This window comes from Cydia pomonella, chromosome 3, assembly GCF_033807575.1.
Source record: "Cydia pomonella isolate Wapato2018A chromosome 3, ilCydPomo1, whole genome shotgun sequence".
NCBI lineage: Eukaryota > Metazoa > Arthropoda > Insecta > Lepidoptera > Tortricidae > Cydia > Cydia pomonella.
Window position 1 is genome coordinate 33,227,845 of NC_084705.1, and position 19,471 is coordinate 33,247,315.

Sequence of the window (19,471 nt, forward strand, 5' to 3'; positions counted from 1 at the left end):
ATGGATGTCGTTGTATAGGTTTTACGGAGTAAGGATTTCGAAAATCATGACTATTTTGGAATCCAAGATGGCGACCATGCAATTTGTCATAAAAGTCGTCATGGATGTCGTTCTATAGGTTTTAGGGAATGCGGATTTCGAAAATCATGAGTATTTTGGAATCCAAGATGGCGGCCATGCAATTTGTCATAAAAGTCGTCATGGATGGAGTCCAAGATGGTCACCATGTACTACGTCATAAAAATCGTCATGGATGTCGTTTTATAGGTTTTAGGGAGTGCGGATTTCGAAAATCATGACTATTTTGGAATCCAAGACGGTGGCCATGCAATTTGTCATAAAAGTCGTCATGGATGTCGTTTTATACGTTTTAGGGAGTGCGGATTTCGAAAATGATGACCATTTCGAAGTCCAAGATGGCGGCCATGCAATTTGTCATAAAAGTCTTTATTGATGTCGTTTTATAGGTTTTAGGGAATGCGGATTTCGAAAATCATGACTATTTTGGAATCCAAGATGGCGGCCATGCAATTTGTCATAAAAGTTGTCATGGATGTCGTTTTATACGTTTTAGGAAGTGCAGATTTCGAAAAAGATTACCATTTTGGAGTCCAAGATGGTGACCATGTACAATGTCATAAAAATCGTCATGGATGTCATTATATAGGTTTTAGGGAGAGCAGATTTCGGAAATGATGACTATTTTCGAATCCAAGGTGGAGGCCATGCAATTTGTCATAAAAGTCGTCATAGATATCGTTTAATAGGTTTTAGGTAGTGCGGATTTCGAAAATGATGACGATTTTGGAATCCAAGATGGCGGCCATGTACTATGTCATAAAAATCGTCATGGATGTCGTTATATAGGTTTTAGGGAGTGCAGATTTCGAAAATCATGACTATTTTGGAATCCAAGATGGCGGCCATGCAACTTGTCATAAAAGTTGTCATGGATGTCGTTTTATAGGTTTTAGGGAATGTGGTTTTCAAAAATGATGGACCTCAACCATGTGTATCGTAAAGAACTCGTCATGACATTTAAAATGAGCTTAAACTCGATAGCATTATGGGAGTCATCGATGAGTTCCATTGACAACTTCCAATTTCACTATCAGACCTTCGTCACCATGTGTATCGTAAAGAACTCTTCAAGACATTTTAAATGAGCCCAAACTCAATAGCATTACTAGTAGTTATCGATGAGTTCCATCAACACCTTCCGATTCCACCATCAGACCCTCGCCACCATGTGTATCGTAAAGAACTCGTCAAGATATTTAAAATGAGCCCAAACTCGATAGCATTACTAGTAGTTATCGATGAGTTCCATCAACACCTTCCGATTCCACCATCAGACCCTCGCCACCATGTGTATCGTAAAGAACTCGTCAAGACCTTTAAAATGAGCCCAAACTCGATAGCATTACTAGTAGTTATCGATGAGTTCCACTGACACCTTCCGATTCCACCATCAGACCCTCGCCACCATGTGTATCGTAAAGAACTCGTCAAGATATTTAAAATGAGCCCAAACTCGATAGCATTACTAGTAGTTATCGATGAGTTCCATCTACACCTTCCGATTCCACCATCAGACCCTCGCCACCATGTGTATCGTAAAGAACTCGTCAAGACCTTTAAAATGAGCCCTAACTCGATAGCATTATTAGTAGTTATCGATGAGTTCCATCGACACCTTCCGATTCCACCATCAGACCCTCTCCACCATGTGTATCGTAAAGAACTCGTCAAGACCTTTAAAATGAGCCCGAACTCGATAAAATTATTAGAAGCCATTGATGAGTTCCACTGATACAGGAGATGTGCACAGACAGCTAACGATAAAGAAAGTGACTACATTAGGAGTAATAGGTACTAAACAAAAATATACCAAAATCAATGCAACGCCTTACCATATTAGGTAATTTGCCTTAAACTTTAGCATGTGTTTTGAAATCTACGTTGTGCGCTACTTGACTTAACGTACACTTTTGTTTGAATTAGCAATATTAGGTCGGCAAATTACAAAGCCTTTGACAAATACCGACTACCGCCGCGCCGCGCCGCGCGCTCGCACGTGCACGTAGGGAATGGAACCGCCGTGTTTCGCGTCGGGCGCTACGTTAATAGACCATATGCAGTTCACGTAAAAGTTAAAACAGCTTGTTCGTATTTAATCAGCGCTTGAAGCGGTAACCCTTTCCCGGGTTTTTAATATCGGTAAGCGCTAACCTGAATTAATTCAAATAAAAGGATTAGTTTCTTAACCGGTAAGCCAATCAAAAGCTTACCGAAATGAAGCGGTTTTTGGAACACAGCTTTACAATAACCCGGGTTTTTGAACGGGTTAGGGTAAGCGGGTCCGGTCCCTGGGTAAATATCCTTACTCCCGGGCCAGTAGCCTGCCTGGGCCCTGGGGTGAGGTGTTGTATTATTAGAGAAGTAGCCTTATGGGATAGACTTACCTTGCTGTTGCCTGTCCTCCGGGCCAGTAGAACCCCCAGAAGGGATCAGGGAAGGGCAGTTCGTCCCCTCTCGCCTTCCATAGCGGGCACTCGGGTGTGATCAGGCGCAACGCCAGTTCAGGTGTGAGGTGTGCGCGCGATGACACCGTGTGCTGCAAGATTAGGGAAGCGACTTTACGGGACATCTGGAACAACAGATTTACAATGTTACAGAGGTTGTAGGTGCCTATGTCAGGTAGCAATGTCAGCGCCGTCAGCGGGACTTAGTGTTATTTTGGGATTAATCGTTTGTAATATTCAAATTCAAATTTGTAATTGTACAAATCCCAGTATGTTATTAATTAAAATATTGGAATCGAATTAGAGCTGCGCATTCAGCTTTATTTCAGCTATCGCGGTTGACGCCATGATCACTCGATCACCCAGCGGCTCATTTACTCACACTCATTTACTCAGATTTACTGAGTTATTTATCAGACATGATTTACTGAGTTATTTGAACTTAACAGATTAAACATTTGAGGTGTGTGTAGTAGTGTAAGATATAGATATACATAAGTTGACGATGTACTTTGAGTTAGTTACAATACAGACGCTCGCGAGTAAGCACTTGTGTTTGATTTCACCTCTCAGCCCCATACATGCCACATGGCGACCGTGACCTCGAGCGCGGGCTCCGCCGGGCCGCACGATGTTAGTGTCAGCGTTTTCGCCGCCTCAGTGTTAGCGTGATTATTACAATATGGACTGCGTAGGCGACAGTACTGCAAACTATTAATACGATTATGGACAATTTTCGTGTAGAAAAAATACAGTAACTCAGGCGTGATGGGGCAAGGATACAGCAAACAGGAGGAAAAAGAGGTTGTGATCACCCAGAATGCGGTTGGATCGAATGATGCGACGGGCACGAGCGAGCATCACACAAAGGTCAATAACATCCTTATAAGCGTTCTTTTCGTCGTACTCGCCCTCATCGGTTGCTGCGTCCTGTACAAGTTTTTCAAGAAGGCACAGCAAAAATACATACACAAAGAAGTCAGGAGAGAAGTTTGGGCACGATTGCAAGCTAGGCTGTCCATGAGGAAGTCAGTTCCGGCCAAGGACGACGAGGAGGAAGGCGCATAAGCGGTGGATGAAAGCGCGGCGTTCTACGTATAGTGTGTGTGTGAAGTGAAAAGTGTCGGGAGTGAAAAGCGTCGGAAATGTTAAGGGTATGAATTTAGAATTACAGACTATATATAATAAGTTAGAAAATATACGCATACACCTACGAAAATTAGGCGAGGCTAGAAGGCAACTAAAACAAGGTCAGGAAAAAATTGACAATGCACAGTTGATATATGAGGACTATCGATCTTTAATCACTTCTGTTAATTTAGATGATCTGTCTGAGTCCGAGGAGTGTTATATTTTAGAATTATTATGTGAAAAAATAGATAAAGCTTATAATAAAATTTTACAATATAAAGTTTTAGAGTGTGTAACCGAAAAACCAATTAAAATGGAGAAAAAATTCGAAATAAAGGAAGCGAACAGCTTAATACCTATTTTGGACGGCAAGGAGGAGACCGTGGAAAAAATGATCTCCGGTATTGAAATGCTAGACAGTATATTGAACGAAAGTTGCGAGAAAAAAATACTAATTTCATTTGTCCTTAAAACAAGAATTAATAAAATTGCGCAACTAAAACTTAAATCGAGTTATGAAACTGTTGTCGATTTAGTGACTGATCTACAAAAATATTTGTTGCCGAAGAAATCCGCAGTCTCTTTACTTGAACAATTAAATAACATTACACAGCGCGATATGTCTATTACTCAATATGGTGATAAGATCGAGGAGTTGTTCATTGGCCTAACGATAGCGCAAGCCGACGGGAAGCCCGAGGCGCGCGATGTCCTTAGACCAATCAACGAGTCCTTAGCTATAAAGAAGTTCACGGACGGTTTGAGGAACCGCCGTCTTAGTACCATTTTAGCAGCCCGAGAATACACAGAATTAAAAGAAGCTGTCAGAGCTGCCCAAGACGAGGAGCTGGCGCGACCCCAGCCCGAGCCAGTAGTCATGAACATGAACTACGGCTACAGAAGAGGTTTCCAGCAGCCACAGCGCTACGGCTGGCGTGGGCGCGGGCCCACCAGCTACCAACCCAATCGAGCCAGAGCCTACCACAGCCCATGGATACCACGCTATCCCACTAATAGAGGTACTGTACCTAGTAATGATTTTCACAGGGGCCGTGGACAACGTACGAATTTTAGGGGACATCCCAGTACTCGCAGGAGTCGTGGACACCGCGGAAACGTGTATACATATACACACGAGCCGCAGACCCCTCATAGTTCGACAAGTGACGAGACAGACAGAGTTCAGTTTTTTCGAGCATAAAGTTTTAACTATATGTGACGGATTAGACTATGTAAATTTTACTGTAGGTGGAAAAAATCTTATTCTTATGATTGACAATGGCGCAAGTATATCAATTTTACAACAAAGTAACGTTCCCACAGAATCGCAGATATATGAGAAGGGTACTATTATATCAGGAGTAGGTGGCAGTATTACTAGTAAACAAGTGGCGGACGTGACTTTACATGACGGAAATACGATACAGATTAGGCATAGGTTTCACGTTTTGCAAGATCAGGATATGCCGTGTCATGCGGACGGAGTACTTGGTTTAGACTTCATGCGAACTTATAATGCGATCATAGACTTAACAAAGGACGAGCTTACTTTGCATTATGGAAATCAAAGGTGTGTGTTACGAATACAAAGAAGTAATGAAAACGAAACTTGTTTATCTTTGCCAGCGAGAAGTGAGTCTATACATTTAATTAAAGTAAAATCATTCGATTTAGGAAAGGATTACGTTATAAACTCCGAAAAATTGGCCGAAAATGTATTTTTGGCGGGAAGTATAAGTAGAGTTAAGCAAAGTAGAATACCAGTGCGAATTTTAAATACAAGTGACGAAAACATAAAATTACCTATTTTTGAACCTATTTTAGATAATTTGAGTGATTATAACATTTGTAACTTTCAAAAATGCGACAACGGAGTAGAAAGGGTTAAAAGGTTATTGTCGTCTTTGAAGTTAAATCATTTAAATGACGAAGACAGAAAACTTATAGAGTCAATATGTGCCAAATACGCCGATGTTTTTTATTTAGACGGGGATAAATTAGGAACTACGGATGTATCGACCCAAAGTATCACTGTGAAACCGGACACGAAACCCATATATACGAAACCGTATAGGTTGCCAGCGTCAATGAAATCGGAGGTTAATAGGCAGGTCGATCAAATGATTAAAGACGATATAATTGAAGAATCTAAAAGCGATTGGAATAGTCCGATACTATTAGTACCGAAAAAGTCTGACAACAATACAAAGAAATGGCGTTTAGTCATCGACTACCGAAAAGTAAACAATGTTATCCAGGACGACAAATTTCCACTGCCAAATATTACCGATATTTTAGATTCTCTGTCAGGTGCAATATATTTTAGCCATCTTGATTTACAGCAGTCTTATTATCAAACAGCATTGGACGAAGACAGTAGGAATATAACTTCGTTTTCATCAGGTCAAGGTCAATTCCGTATGAAAAGGCTCCCAATCGGCCTCAAAATCAGTGCCAGTGCATTTTCCCGGGTAATGTCAATAGCAATGTCAGGACTTTCATATGAAAAGTGTTTTATTTACATGGACGATCTAGTTGTTTTCGGCAGAAACATGGACCAACACAATAGAAACTTAATCGACGTATTAGAAAGATTACGTAAGGTCAACTTGAGAGTAAACCCCCAAAAATGTGATTTTCTGAAAAAACAACTACTTTATTTAGGGCATGTAGTATCAGCGGAAGGCGTGTTACCAGATCCGCAAAAAACTAAAGTTTTAGAGAATTACCCAACACCAACAAACAGTGATGAAGTTAGGAGATTCGTAGCCTTTTGCAACTACTATAGGAAATTTATTCCAAATTTCGCAGAAATAACATTACCATTGAACAAATTATGTAGGAAAAATATACCATTTCAATGGACAGAGGAATGCCAAAATTCGTTTAATAAATTAAAAGAGAAACTTATTACTCCCCCAATCTTACAATACCCAGATTTTTCATCAGAAAATGAGTACATTTTGAAAACAGATGCATCCTCAAGGTCAATCGGTTCGGTACTATGTAACAAAGATCAGAGACCTATAGCTTATGCTAGTAGACCCTTGAATAAAGCCGAGTTAAATTACCCTGTCGTTCAAAAGGATCTTTTAGCAATCGTCTGGAGTGTACGCTATTTTAGACCTTATTTATTTGGAAAACAGTTCACAATAATGACGGACCACAGACCACTCTTATACCTATTCAGCATGAAGGATCCGTCAAGTAGATTAATTAAATTTAGATTGCAATTAGAGGAATATGACTATAAAATAATATATATAAAAGGAAGTTCGAACGTAGTGGCAGACGCGTTAAGTAGAATTTCAATTTCGTCCGACGAATTAAAAAGTATGAGCGAACAAGTTACAGTTATGACAAGGAAACAGAGTAAAAAGTTGAGGCAAGAGGAGGAGTTGTGTGACGAGAGTGTAGGAGATCTTAGTATACCCGAGAATTCAAGGTCTGATCAGCCGAGAATTGCGGAAATATTAAGAAAACCTAATGACTCAATAGAAATGTTGTTTGAATCAGAACACGAGTTAAGAAAATTAAGAAAAAATAAGTTAATAACTAGAGAAAAAGATTGTTTCGCGTACGCAAGGGATAAAAAACGTCTCTACATAAACCTTAACTATATGTCTCATTTCACGCGAGCCGTATTTGTGAATATGTTGAGTGATTTCTGTAGAAATATAAATATAGACGAGTTATGTATGATAAAAAATGATAAAAACGCGTTATTTATAAAAACATTGTTAAATGAAATAAAAACGATGAAAGACTGGTCCGGACCGCGAATAAAAATCCTAGGAAATATAATCCGAATAGATGACAAAGACGAGAGACGAGTTATCATTAACGACTATCATTTACTACCAACCAGCGGACATGCCGGCGTTCGCCGAATGGTTAGTAACATCAAGTCTAAATATTATTGGTCAACTTTAGAGAGTGACGTCAGAGACTTCGTGAAAAAATGCAGTAAATGTCAAGTAACAAAGTACTCTAAAAATATACGACAACCTATGGTTATCACGACAACAGCGTCGTCAGCATTCGAGAAAATATACCTCGACTTGCTTGGACCGCTAGACACCGATACGGAAGGTAATAAGTACATCCTAACGTTGCAATGCGAGCTAACGAAATACATTGAAGCTTACCCATTGCAACGCAAGGATGCGATTAGCGTAGCAAAAACTCTAGTTAGTAATTTTATATTAAGATACGGTATTCCAGGTATGATATCAACGGACCGAGGTACCGAGTTTATGTCATCCACTATGGAAGAAGTATGTAAGTTATTAAAAATAAATAAGATTAATTCGACCGCTTATCACCACCAATCGATAGGTGCTTTGGAAAATATGCACAAACATTTAGCCGCTTTTATGAGAATTCAGTGCGATGGTCACCCGGACACATGGTGCGATTGGCTACCGTTCTGGTGCTTTGCATACAATACAACAGTACATTCAATTACAAAGTATACCCCATTTGAATTGGTTTTCGGAAAGAAATGTCAAATCCCTAGTAATCTGATTAAAACTGTACAACCACTGTATAATCCCGATAATTATGCTCTAGAATTAAAATACAGACTACAAATAGCTCATAAGGATGCCAAGGAAAATTTGTTAAAATCTAAGGAATTACGAAAAAAATATTATGATAAGTTATCTAACTCAGTGACTTATAAAAAGGATGATCTAGTTTTGATTAAGTCAGAAACTGGAAAAAAATTTGATAATCTTTTTAAAGGACCTTTTAAAGTGATTGAGGACGATGGAGTAAATGTTAAGTTAGAAATAGATGGTAAGATCGATCTTGTTCATAAAAATAGGACTAAGATTTTTAACCAGTGACTCATGTGTCACTGCTCTTTTTTTTTGTCATGTTGTGTTAACATTAATAGTTTGACTTTATGTAAACATATTTCATAATTGTGTTTTGTTGTACTATCGATATGTTTAGATTTCTTTAAATAAAACAAAATGTTTGATAGTGTATACATAGTTTTATATAAAAAAAAATTAATTTACATCAATTTTTTTTTCTCAACAACCCCCCAGATGAGGTGTGTGTAGTAGTGTAAGATATAGATATACATAAGTTGACGATGTACTTTGAGTTAGTTACAATACAGACGCTCGCGAGTAAGCACTTGTGTTTGATTTCACCTCTCAGTCCCATACATGCCACACATTAAAGGTACTAAATCCTGGCGTAATAAACATAATTGTACCTTAGCGTTTTTTCTTAAAAATGAAATCGATAATTTGAAAAATTATAACGCCTGCAAAATTGTAATAGCAAGCAAAATATAAAATGAGTAAAACTTGGAAACCAAAAATAAAATGACCCGTATTATAATTGGTTATGAAGGTACAAAAATTTGGCTTTTATAGAATTTATCAATAACCACGGGAACATAGCGTAATAAAGTACACCCGCCATTCTGACTGTCAGGATGGCGGGTGACCTGTTTTTTGGTGATAACTTTAAGTACCGTGAGGTACAATTTTTTTTAAAGGAGGTACTAAATAGTACAAATTAGGTACAAAAATATGGTATGGTTTTCATTTAATTTTATTTAGGTACACCCGCCATTCTGACTCTCACGTTACGTTGACACCAAGTATCTCTGATTGTAAAGGATATAGGGATTATTTCTTACATACGTATGGAATGACAGGACCTTTACTAGGATACTAGTTCAAGCTGGTGGCAAGAACAAAACATTGAGATGGATTCAGAAATATGCAGCCGGATCTTAGACTACTGACACGTGTTTCTGTCGACATGGAAGTTGACGCGGCGATAGTGAGTGCTGATAATAGTTATAATTCTTATGTAAATATATGATTAAATCACATTATGTATCACTTGTTGTTATTGGTGAGTTAGGTTAACGACATGATAAGGCAGTGAAAGTTTTAATACTTATAAGTTTTGATTTATTGTGAGGATGTATATTATTTTGTTGATTTTCTAAGTTTGTAACCCAAATGACTACAGTGAAGGTGGATATTGGTTTCAGTTAGTGGCTCAGCTTACTGAATACACAAATCAATTTAGAGGTTTTCAAACTTTGGACTGTCTGAATATTCATATTTAAATTTTGTGAAAGTCTTGTTTTGGAAAGTCAAATAGAAGTTTGTTGAGAACTATTATTTAGATAATAGAAGATAAATAAGTTTTTGAAAAAATTTAAGTTTTTATCGCTGACTGTACTTTTCCTTCCAAGGGGCAACTAATACTAATCGAGACAATTCTAACAACCCTAAACACAATTAGTTTGCGTTGTTTAATCACGGAGTTCCCATGGCCACCTTCTGTCTCAATAATCAGATCAGCTTCATGTCATCATTGTCATCTGATTTACATATGTATGCAAAATTTCAGTTCAATGGGAAATCGAGAAGGGTCAAATTTAGCCTCCATGATTTGACCCACATTCACTAACAGGGCAAGTTGAATAAAAGCTTGTAAAAATGTTTGGACGACTCCTATGACACGACGAACTCATTATATAACAACTTTTCATAAGAGGAAGTGATAGTTGAAGCAAAGAAGCCAGGGAAACCAGGAAGAGCGTACAAGGATCAACAAGAGAAAAAAGGAAACGTTGTATCGTATTAGACTGTCAAAAAGAAGGCGGAGGATATATTTATACGGGGATAGCTTAATCGGTAAAAGTCTTAAACAAACGAGGAGGGTTGGCACAGACTCCTGGCAGACCCCATTTTTATAAGATTCTTATTCTTTCATTTTGAAAGTGTTAAATTATATGGCATCTCGTCATGGAATGATTTTGCGTCGTTATCAGATGCTGTTTACTCTACTGACGTAAGATCAAGACACACCCACTTTAATTGTTGACTTTGACGCTGCTGGTGGACGCGCAATTGAAAATAGTGGTTTGCAAACTGTATAATATGGAATTATCGACTGTAGATCTGCCACACTTAAAATGTTCGTCCAGTAGTGGAAAATTTAACTGAAATAAGGAACGAATAGAGAACAAACGAACAACGATATATCTATGTATATAACATGTAATAAAAAATGATAAGAACTAACATAACAGAAGACGGAAAAATCCTTGATACATGCTCCACATGCTACGACACGAGGAATTCAGCAAGTATCAAGCCAGCCAAACTAAGGAGAGCGTAGATGGATCAAGTAAACTTCACACATCTTACTTAATTCAGTAACTGACGACAGGGCCGCGACTATATGATCTTTTATTATTATTATTGGACTTTGTGGGCCTCTGAGTGCCACGTCGACGAGGCAGTGATCTATTGTGACAGCCCTTTAAAGTTCATTACTAATGCCCCTAAAAAATAGGAAATTCCAGATTCTTTGGGCCGTAATGTTCTGTACCTGTAGGGTTGCAATACGTGTGCCGCCCTAAGTGGGTACTTCTTTTTGACATTAGTGGTCCACAGGAACAGAGGATGTGCATTGCAGTCTCCTCTGACTACTGGCAGAACCTGCATGTCGCATCTTGTTTCTTTTCAATTTGAAACATGTGTTTGTTTAACTTACAGTGTCCAGTCAATATTCTAGTCACCGCGCAGCTTTTGTGTCTTTTGAGCTAAGACTTACTTCTAAGTATTTGCTGTGTGAATCGTTTTACATTAAAATTGTTTCACCTACAAGATATCTAGCTCCTAAATATGCATGAGGGTACGGACTCCTGGTAGTGGTAGATCCTAATTATCTAAGATTTAAAGTGTTATATTTTATGGAATCTCACCATGGAATCATTTTGCGTCGTTATCAGATGCTGTTGACTCCACTGACGCAAGACAAAGACACACCCACTTTAATTGTTGACTTTGACGCTGCTGGTCTAAAATTAGGAGCAACACTGCAATACACACATATGTAGCCTATAAAGACTATATTATATGTATAGCCGATACCTAAGTGCGTACATGTAGTTGCCTTAGCTTTTACGCAGTGTGAAATATTTCATCAGACAGGATCCTTCATTGGAGGTCATGTTCTAAGAACGTTCGAGATCGATCTATAAAGAAAGTTTTTAGAAAGTTACTTTTGAAAAAGTATTAAGGACCAATTTTTATTGAAAATTCTGTTTCGAATGAAGTTCGCTTTCTGGGCTAAGCTTCCCAAAGACTGACCATACTCGCAAAAATCCACTTAATTTATTTGTAAAATATGCTTATTGTTTTTTTAGTTCACTAGGTATATTCTTAGACAGTTCTATTATTTTCTTCCTTAGAATAACAAAGCGCTTTATCTGTTATATATGTTAAATGTATCTTTTATTAAAAAGCTTTATTAAATAAACAAATATTATTTACAATTACAATTTTATACAGATCGACCTACCTAGTCCCTCAGTAAGCTCAATATGGCTTGTGTTGTGGGTATTAGAATTATTAGACAACAATATAATATATATATGTAGTTATATATTGCAATGCCGAGACAACATTCCTTCGACCAAAAACGTCACTTTTGACACTAACAGGTAAGATCCATAACTAATCCAGATCTAATTCATAACCTGTTATTAAAACCAGAATACGCCTGTGTAATGCAATGAATTCAATAAAATTGTATCATCTGTGCATACGCCACGCCTACGGTCTATAATAGTCCGTGTGACGTGCGGTGTAATATTAGCCGATCTATTATTTAACTCGTGATGATAAGCTTAATAAATCTCGAATGTCTTAAACATAACAGGTTTTTGCATTGGATTTTTTGCACCTTTTTCCAAAATTTAAAATAGCCGACAAGGTCAGACTGACCGGACGAAAGGCTTAGAATATACATGAGACAAATTAAATGCAAGCGCCTATAGACTACGCTACGTGTGATACGTGTCTGCTTCTAAAGCTGTAACAGAAGACGGACGTGCTGGGACTGAGAGCTTGGTGCGGTCCGGGGCCTGTTCGATTTGGTGGAACGTGCCGTAAGTGAGAGCGAGTACGACGAGATCCGGTACGCCCGTCTATAACCGTCTGAGAATCGTCGAGATAGATACATGATTTGCCAAACATGTGACTTTGGCATGTGTGGTATATTGGCAGCAAAACGGTTTTGATCGGAAATCTGGAAATTACAGAGTAAATAGATATGAAGACTTTAGTTTACGATAGATACATAGGTTAACCTACTGTAATATTTAATAACTGTAATATTATGATAAGATATCGTACGTGTAAGTTAACATTTCTAGGCAGATACCTAATAGGAAGGTACTAGGCAAGACTTATCAGTTATGAATTGAAAAGGCATTTCATTCACCAAACCACCAATGATTTCCTCGCCGAAACACACATGGACATGTCTACTACACGGAGTGATTCACCCGCCAACTCAAACTCTAGCATTACCCACATCGCTGCCTCTTTCACACTGCCCGTTAAAGAATGAGACGGAAGAACGGTACGATATCGTAAGCTACATCGCGTGCGAACTAGAAGTTCATTGACATGGCCGTTTGTGAGAATTGTGAGTCAGGTGCTGTCGATTAGCATTGTTGCTTCGACTTTGGCTCATAACGATATCGAAATAAGGTTCAGAATCGATGTTAGGCGCTGTAAATGTTGACTTTGTGTTAATAAGATTATTCGCAATTTGATTCAAGTGTGCCTTACAAGTGTAAGCGTAGAAGTCTACAGGGTATATCGCTAAAATGCTTAATAAAGTGCTAATCAATGTTCTGCCTATCATGTCTCTAGTCTCTATGGCACGCTACCGGTTTTCTGGTGGGAACAATATTGATGATCATATTAGTTTTCCAGATAATGGTTTACTAAAAGAAACGTTTTTAAGGTAGTTTAAGATAGTTCTTAAAGGTAGCTAGTGCTAATAAAAATGTTCCAAACAGCATGGAGCTACTTCGGTGATAGAACAGCTTTAAAGCAGTATTTGTACTCGTAGTTACAGACTGACTCATGAAAAACCTTTTTTCGAGTCTTTTTGGAGACTCCATCGCCAATTTTGATCGTTCGAACTGTTTAAATTAAATAAGAGTATGTTCGTAAAGAAAATTATCAATATCAGCCTGTTGCCTACTGAAATACTTTTTACTTTTGAAATGTATTTCTTGCAATTTTTTTTATACAGGTTTGGAGTATTTAGTTAGTTACAATAGTTACCTTATCTCTAATAAGTTTAAAACATCTCAAATTTCGAAACATAATCTTGAAGTTGAGTAATCTATAGACTAAAATAACTAAAGAAAATAATTATAACCACTAAGTTACCAACACTTAATAGACGTAATAACATTACTGTATTATGAAAAAAATGTTTAGAACAGGACAAAATCCAATACAACATCGATACCAATGTGGCCAATGTGCAATGGTTTGCTGTCGGCATCGCCCCCTTTAGAGATAAAACCAATGCGTAATTCTGTTGGATTTTACGTAGAAATTATTATCATGTACAGTTCAATTCATAATTGGCAAAATGATATACGGAGATAAATATGTTTCATGGACTTCATGGTATGAAGTCAGGTGGAAGTGGTGGAGACTCACAGAAATAGGAGGAACAGTTACTGAATGGAATTTTCACAGTATTTTTCCTCTTTTCACGGGCAAAATACAGGATGGTTTTAGCTGGCCTATTCTAATAAGTAAGTATAACAATATTACCAAAACTGACATACTATGACCGACCTGTTATTTAATTACATAACAAGATAGTTTGTCATACTATGGATAGATTATTATGATATGAGTAACAAATGGCAAATCCGCAACAAGAGAAGATGGCTTCTTTGATATAAATATATGAATAAGTAGTTAGGAATGTGACAAACATATGATAGTACAAATAATATCTTATCTGTATTAACGATTGACTTCAATGATGAAGTTACGGACACGCTTCAACAATCGTCGCTGATAAGATTAAAACGTATCACTATCAGATCAGCTTGCGCTCCAGTTCCAACTCCCAACGTGCATATTAAAAAAATCAATAAAACATCGAGTATCGACCTTTAATTTGTCTACTTTTTAGGGTTCCGTACCTCGAAAGGACCCCTTATAGGATCATTTTGCTATCCATCCGTCCGCCTGTCTGTCTGTCAAGAAAGACCCTTTTTCTCAGGAACGTGTGGAGGTATCCAGCTGGAATTTATATCAAATACTCAGGTCCCTTAGAGCTGTGAAAAAATCAAACTTCTAAGCCAACGCAATTAAAAAGATACAGCCGTTTATGCCGCAAATTTCCGCAAATTTTAGACTATCGAAAGGGAATCAAAACCTACAGGGTACTTACTTCCCGTGAACTCAGAATCTTGAAATTTGGTACGAAGGTGCTTTAAGATGGACTGTGCGCTGTCTTGGAGAATTGAAAGCCTTATCGGTCTGGAATTTCCGCAGACGACAGTTCTATCCGCAATTTAGCTGTACGTATATTCTGTGCAGAAAGAGGTGTGGAATGTAAGGGAACCCATAAAATTCTAGATTCTTCTCTTTCCGCACAGACTATTCTTTATTACATATCATTATCATAATATTCCTAGGTGTCCCGGTTTTTACGAAGGCTCAACAGGAGTGTGGGAAAAGGAGATTAGGACTATCAGGAGTCTGTGGTCCGCAGCGAACCTAACGTGTTAGTTCCGAGTCATGACCTAATAGAATTTGCACCCTATTAGAATTTGCATAAACATTACCATAACGACCTTATTGGAATTAGTCCGATTTTCTCACGATGCTTTCCTTAATCGGAAAGTATATTGTAAGTGAATATCAAATGATATTGAGTGACGTACAAGTTTCGAAAAATTGGTTAGGTAGTCTCACGATTTACCGCCTTATTAGCGATACGATACCGACGCTACTTTATTATAGCGCATTTTAGAATGTGTGCCCGAGTATACAGATAACATGATGCTGGGAGAGTTTAATTTACGGATCAGGTTAGAATAGCGACGGCGCGGATGTCGGCGACTGGCACGGCGACGGCGCCGACGCAGATAACAGTGGGAATACTGAGAGGCGGCGTGTGATAATAGGAACTGGTGGGAGTAAAGTCCATGTGGCGATTATAAAACTTTGACAAAAATGACAGGATTTTCCGTGTAATACCTAAGCCATTTCCCACTGTCCCTGCAACGCTACTTTCTTTCGATTTTGGTTTGAGGACGGCAATGAAGGAGACGCTAGTGCAGTCTTAGTATTCCGGCACTGACTACTCTCGCAACTCCGCGTACAGGAATAAATGGAGTAACCAGAGGTATGACCATGGGTCACAGTTATAAAGGCCACTCTGTAAAAAGTGAAAGACTGATGAGACCGACTGATCAAGTTCGGTGGCAATGAAGCGAAGGTAAACATATCATAACGGTAGTTGAGGCTGGCGAATAGCAAACACCATTTGAGATGAGGAGGTTATAGGGCACAGTTCCCAACTCCCAACCCTTAATACGAGAGTGACTAGAAGATGAGACCGATTAGGATCGGTGGTAACAACTAATGAAGCGAAGGTAAACGTATCATAACGGTAGTTGAGGCCGGCGCAAGCAGGTCAACTGGGTCAAGTCAAGGCTGCGTTACGCGAATAGCAGACGCAATAGACGTCACGACTACGAAGTTGTCACAGGATACAGTTTCGTTCACAATTCCAATAATTTCCGCGATAAGTAACATATTATTTATCGCGAAAATTATTGGAATTGCCTTGAGTACTACGCCCCCTCCGGAATTCGTTTCAGTGGTTGAAAAATACTAGGCTATACGAGTACAACGCTTCGAATAGTCACTGCAGGTTAGGATCTCAGGATCGAACCGGACTTTTTGATTGAAACCTGGACGCAATTTTGACTTCCAACTTCAAACGCTAACTACTAATTTAATCGAGCTTGTGGTCTAGCTCTTTGTGAATAACAGCTGAGAAGAAATTATGGTTGCATTTGTATCGCACGAGAAAATAATGCTCAAGTAAATTATAAAATCTAATTGGTGTAAGTAGTACTAAGAAAACAAAATGTGTTAACTACATGTACTGTCAACTTCATGAATACGTGTACATTTATTCACCTTATTGCAATGGATACGCACTCGCAGTCGATTTCGCAACAATTGTTATCATTTAGCGCCGACCGGACGAGTGGCTACAAACACAACAAGTGCAACTCATGGTGATTCACCGCGTGTCTAATCTAAATCCTCGGCACAACAGCTGTCGCAATGTGTGTGGACGTTTCCTCAGCTTTCTGTTGTGTGGACTTTGAACACGTTTTTATAATAGTATTAACCTTCTATTAATAATACATATTGGAAATGAGGACTTTTATTGATTTCTACAAACAAGACAAAGTCCAAGGCCATCAGCAACTCTTTAGTATTTTAGAAGAATGGATATGAAGAATTTGACGTCAAGTCAAACGCAGCAATCCCATGATTTATTAAATTCGCCTTTGTTTCTGACAACATTCTGTTTTATTATATCTTAACCTGTCTTATGTACAATAAAGTGTTTACATGCATACATTTATTCATATTGTTTTATATAAAGAAACATTCAAAGACGTAGGAGCCGAAGCCAAGGTGGTAATCGTTGGACCAACGCCGATGAATGATTGTCATCCTGGCTAGGCGGAGGCGTAGTCAATATTCCTGGGATTTTTGATAGAACAACAAAGCAGTTGATTGTCGGCATGACTCAGTGTAATCCACCGGGCGCCGGGACCGATCCCCAGTAGTTGATTTGTTCTATCTCCGCGTCCTGTCGCTAAACTGCTATTGTCGGTGTACGACAAACAGTTTAAATTACAAATTGGTGGAAATTCCGAATTGTTGTGTTTTTATCTTGTCTATTACTTTGTCTGGACGTTTACAATGGTTATACTAGAGTCAGACCAAGATAAGTTGACAGCGATTTTGATAGCTCAGACGGTGCAAGTGTCAAGTAAACGTCATAATTTCTAAAAACCGGACAAGTGCGAGTCGGACTCGCCCACCGAGGGTTCCGAACTTTTTAGTATTTGTTGTTATAGCGGCAACAGAAATACATCATCTGTGGCAATTTCAACTGTCTAGCTATCACGGTTCATGAGATACAGCCAGACGGACGGATGGATGGACAGCGGAGTCTTAGTAATAGGGTCCCGTTTTACTCTTTGGGTACGGAACCCTAAAAAATAATCCGTGCTCCGTCTGGGCTATTAAAATCGCTGCCAACTTATCTTGACAAACCAAAGAACAAACCTCAAAACTCTACCTCAATTGTTAAGAAAACTTTCACCTGTTTAAAATTCGCAAGGAGGCAGGTTTCCTTTTAAATATGTTAGTTATTAATGTTATTATTTAACAACCATTGATATTGCGTTATATCAACCGCTTTCCAATAAAAAATCTTATCGATTCTGATATGTATTATGTATATTAAAATTTTTGTGTATATCTTTACTTATTTGTAAAAATCTAGTTCCAATCTTTGTACAGTACTAGAAGAACTAACGGTTTCTTAACCTAATTGTAACAGTAAGCTAATGTTTGTATTTGTACCGATTTACGTCGAATTGGCCTCGGCATATGTAATGTGCCTGGTACATATGTACGAGCACATAGATTGAATGAGGTTAAAAACGGGACCGCTTTTATATCGAGTTCGGTCTACTTAGACTATGTAATATGCTGAAGTGTGTCAGGTAGCGGGACCGGCGTCGATTACAGTAACCTTCTTTAATCATACTCAGCGTCTGTCCGCGACTTCGCGTGGAGTTATGATGCTTATAGATAAAAACCGGCCAAGAGCATGTCAGGCCATGCTCAGAGTAGGGTTCCGTAGTTACTCTTCCGTCACAATAAGCTAAACTGGAGCTTAAAGTATGGTAGATTGTTAACCAAGGGATGAACTGTGGGTGTACGTCTTTTTACTATGACGGGGAAACTTTTTGCGATAACTCAAAAATAGCTAAACTGATTATATCCGTTATAGTTTTCATTTAATGTCTTTCTTAAGCTCTACTTCCAAGATTTTTTTCATATTTTTTGGACCTATGGTTCAAAAGTTAGAGCGGGGGAAAACATTTTTTTTTTCTTTCGGAGCAATTATCTCCGAATATATTCACTTTATCAAGAAATGTTTGTTGAAGACCCCTATTAGTTTTGAAAGACCTTTCCAACGATATCCCACACTGTAGGGTTGAAGCGAAAAAAAATGTCACTCCCACTTTATGAGTAGGGGAGGTACCCTAAAAAAAATTAAATTTTTAGATTTTATTGTACGACTTTGTCGGCTTTACTGATTTATATATGCATGCCAAATTTCAGCATTCTAGCAGTAACGACCACGGAGCAAAGCCTCGGACAGACAGACAGACGGACATGGCGAAACTATATGGGTTCCTAGTTGACTACGGAACCCTAAAAACTGTCATAATGACCTTTTCCGGGTCTCAGATGATTTCCATACCTAATTTCATCTTAATCGGCTCAGCGTTTTAAGCATGAAAAGGTAACAAACAGAGCTACATATTTGAATTTGAGTAAGTTAGTCAGAACTTTCATTTGTGTTTTGTCTCTCGTCCTGATTTGATGTAGACTTTATCCAATATATATTTGGCAAGAGAAGTAATGTAACATATTACAAATAGCGAATGATTCAATCGCTACAAGATCGCTGTATCGCGATCAGTAAAAAACGTCAGCTTCACATTAATCTCATCTGCCGCTCTGGCTTCCAACGATTAGTAGGGTTTAAAGGGTAGTAAATGCAGCAAGTTGCACTTTTATCTAAGGCGACGTCGCTTGGCACGATTGTAGCTTGGCTTATACTAAGCTAATTTTATGCCCTAGCCATGAGATTAGCTCTTTGGT

The 19,471-nt window shown here is 38.4% G+C and overlaps 1 protein-coding gene across 2 annotated transcripts in view; it reads right to left on the bottom strand.

Moving 5' to 3' along the window:
- Nucleotides 1-19,471, bottom strand: part of LOC133516595 (electron transfer flavoprotein beta subunit lysine methyltransferase-like) — a 60,203-nt gene that overhangs the window by 20,184 nt on the left and 20,548 nt on the right. The window contains exons 1-2 of one of the 2 annotated variants that reach the window (XM_061849605.1): nucleotides 16,688-16,791; nucleotides 2,466-2,650 (exon numbers count right to left, since the gene is read on the bottom strand). In XM_061849605.1, the coding sequence (XP_061705589.1) occupies nucleotides 2,466-2,650 (185 nt within the window). In that variant the 5' untranslated portion in view covers nucleotides 16,688-16,791. Of the gene's footprint in view, nucleotides 1-2,465; nucleotides 2,651-16,687; nucleotides 16,792-19,471 lie in introns of those variants that run through there. The other variant, XM_061849603.1, reaches the window with a different exon arrangement.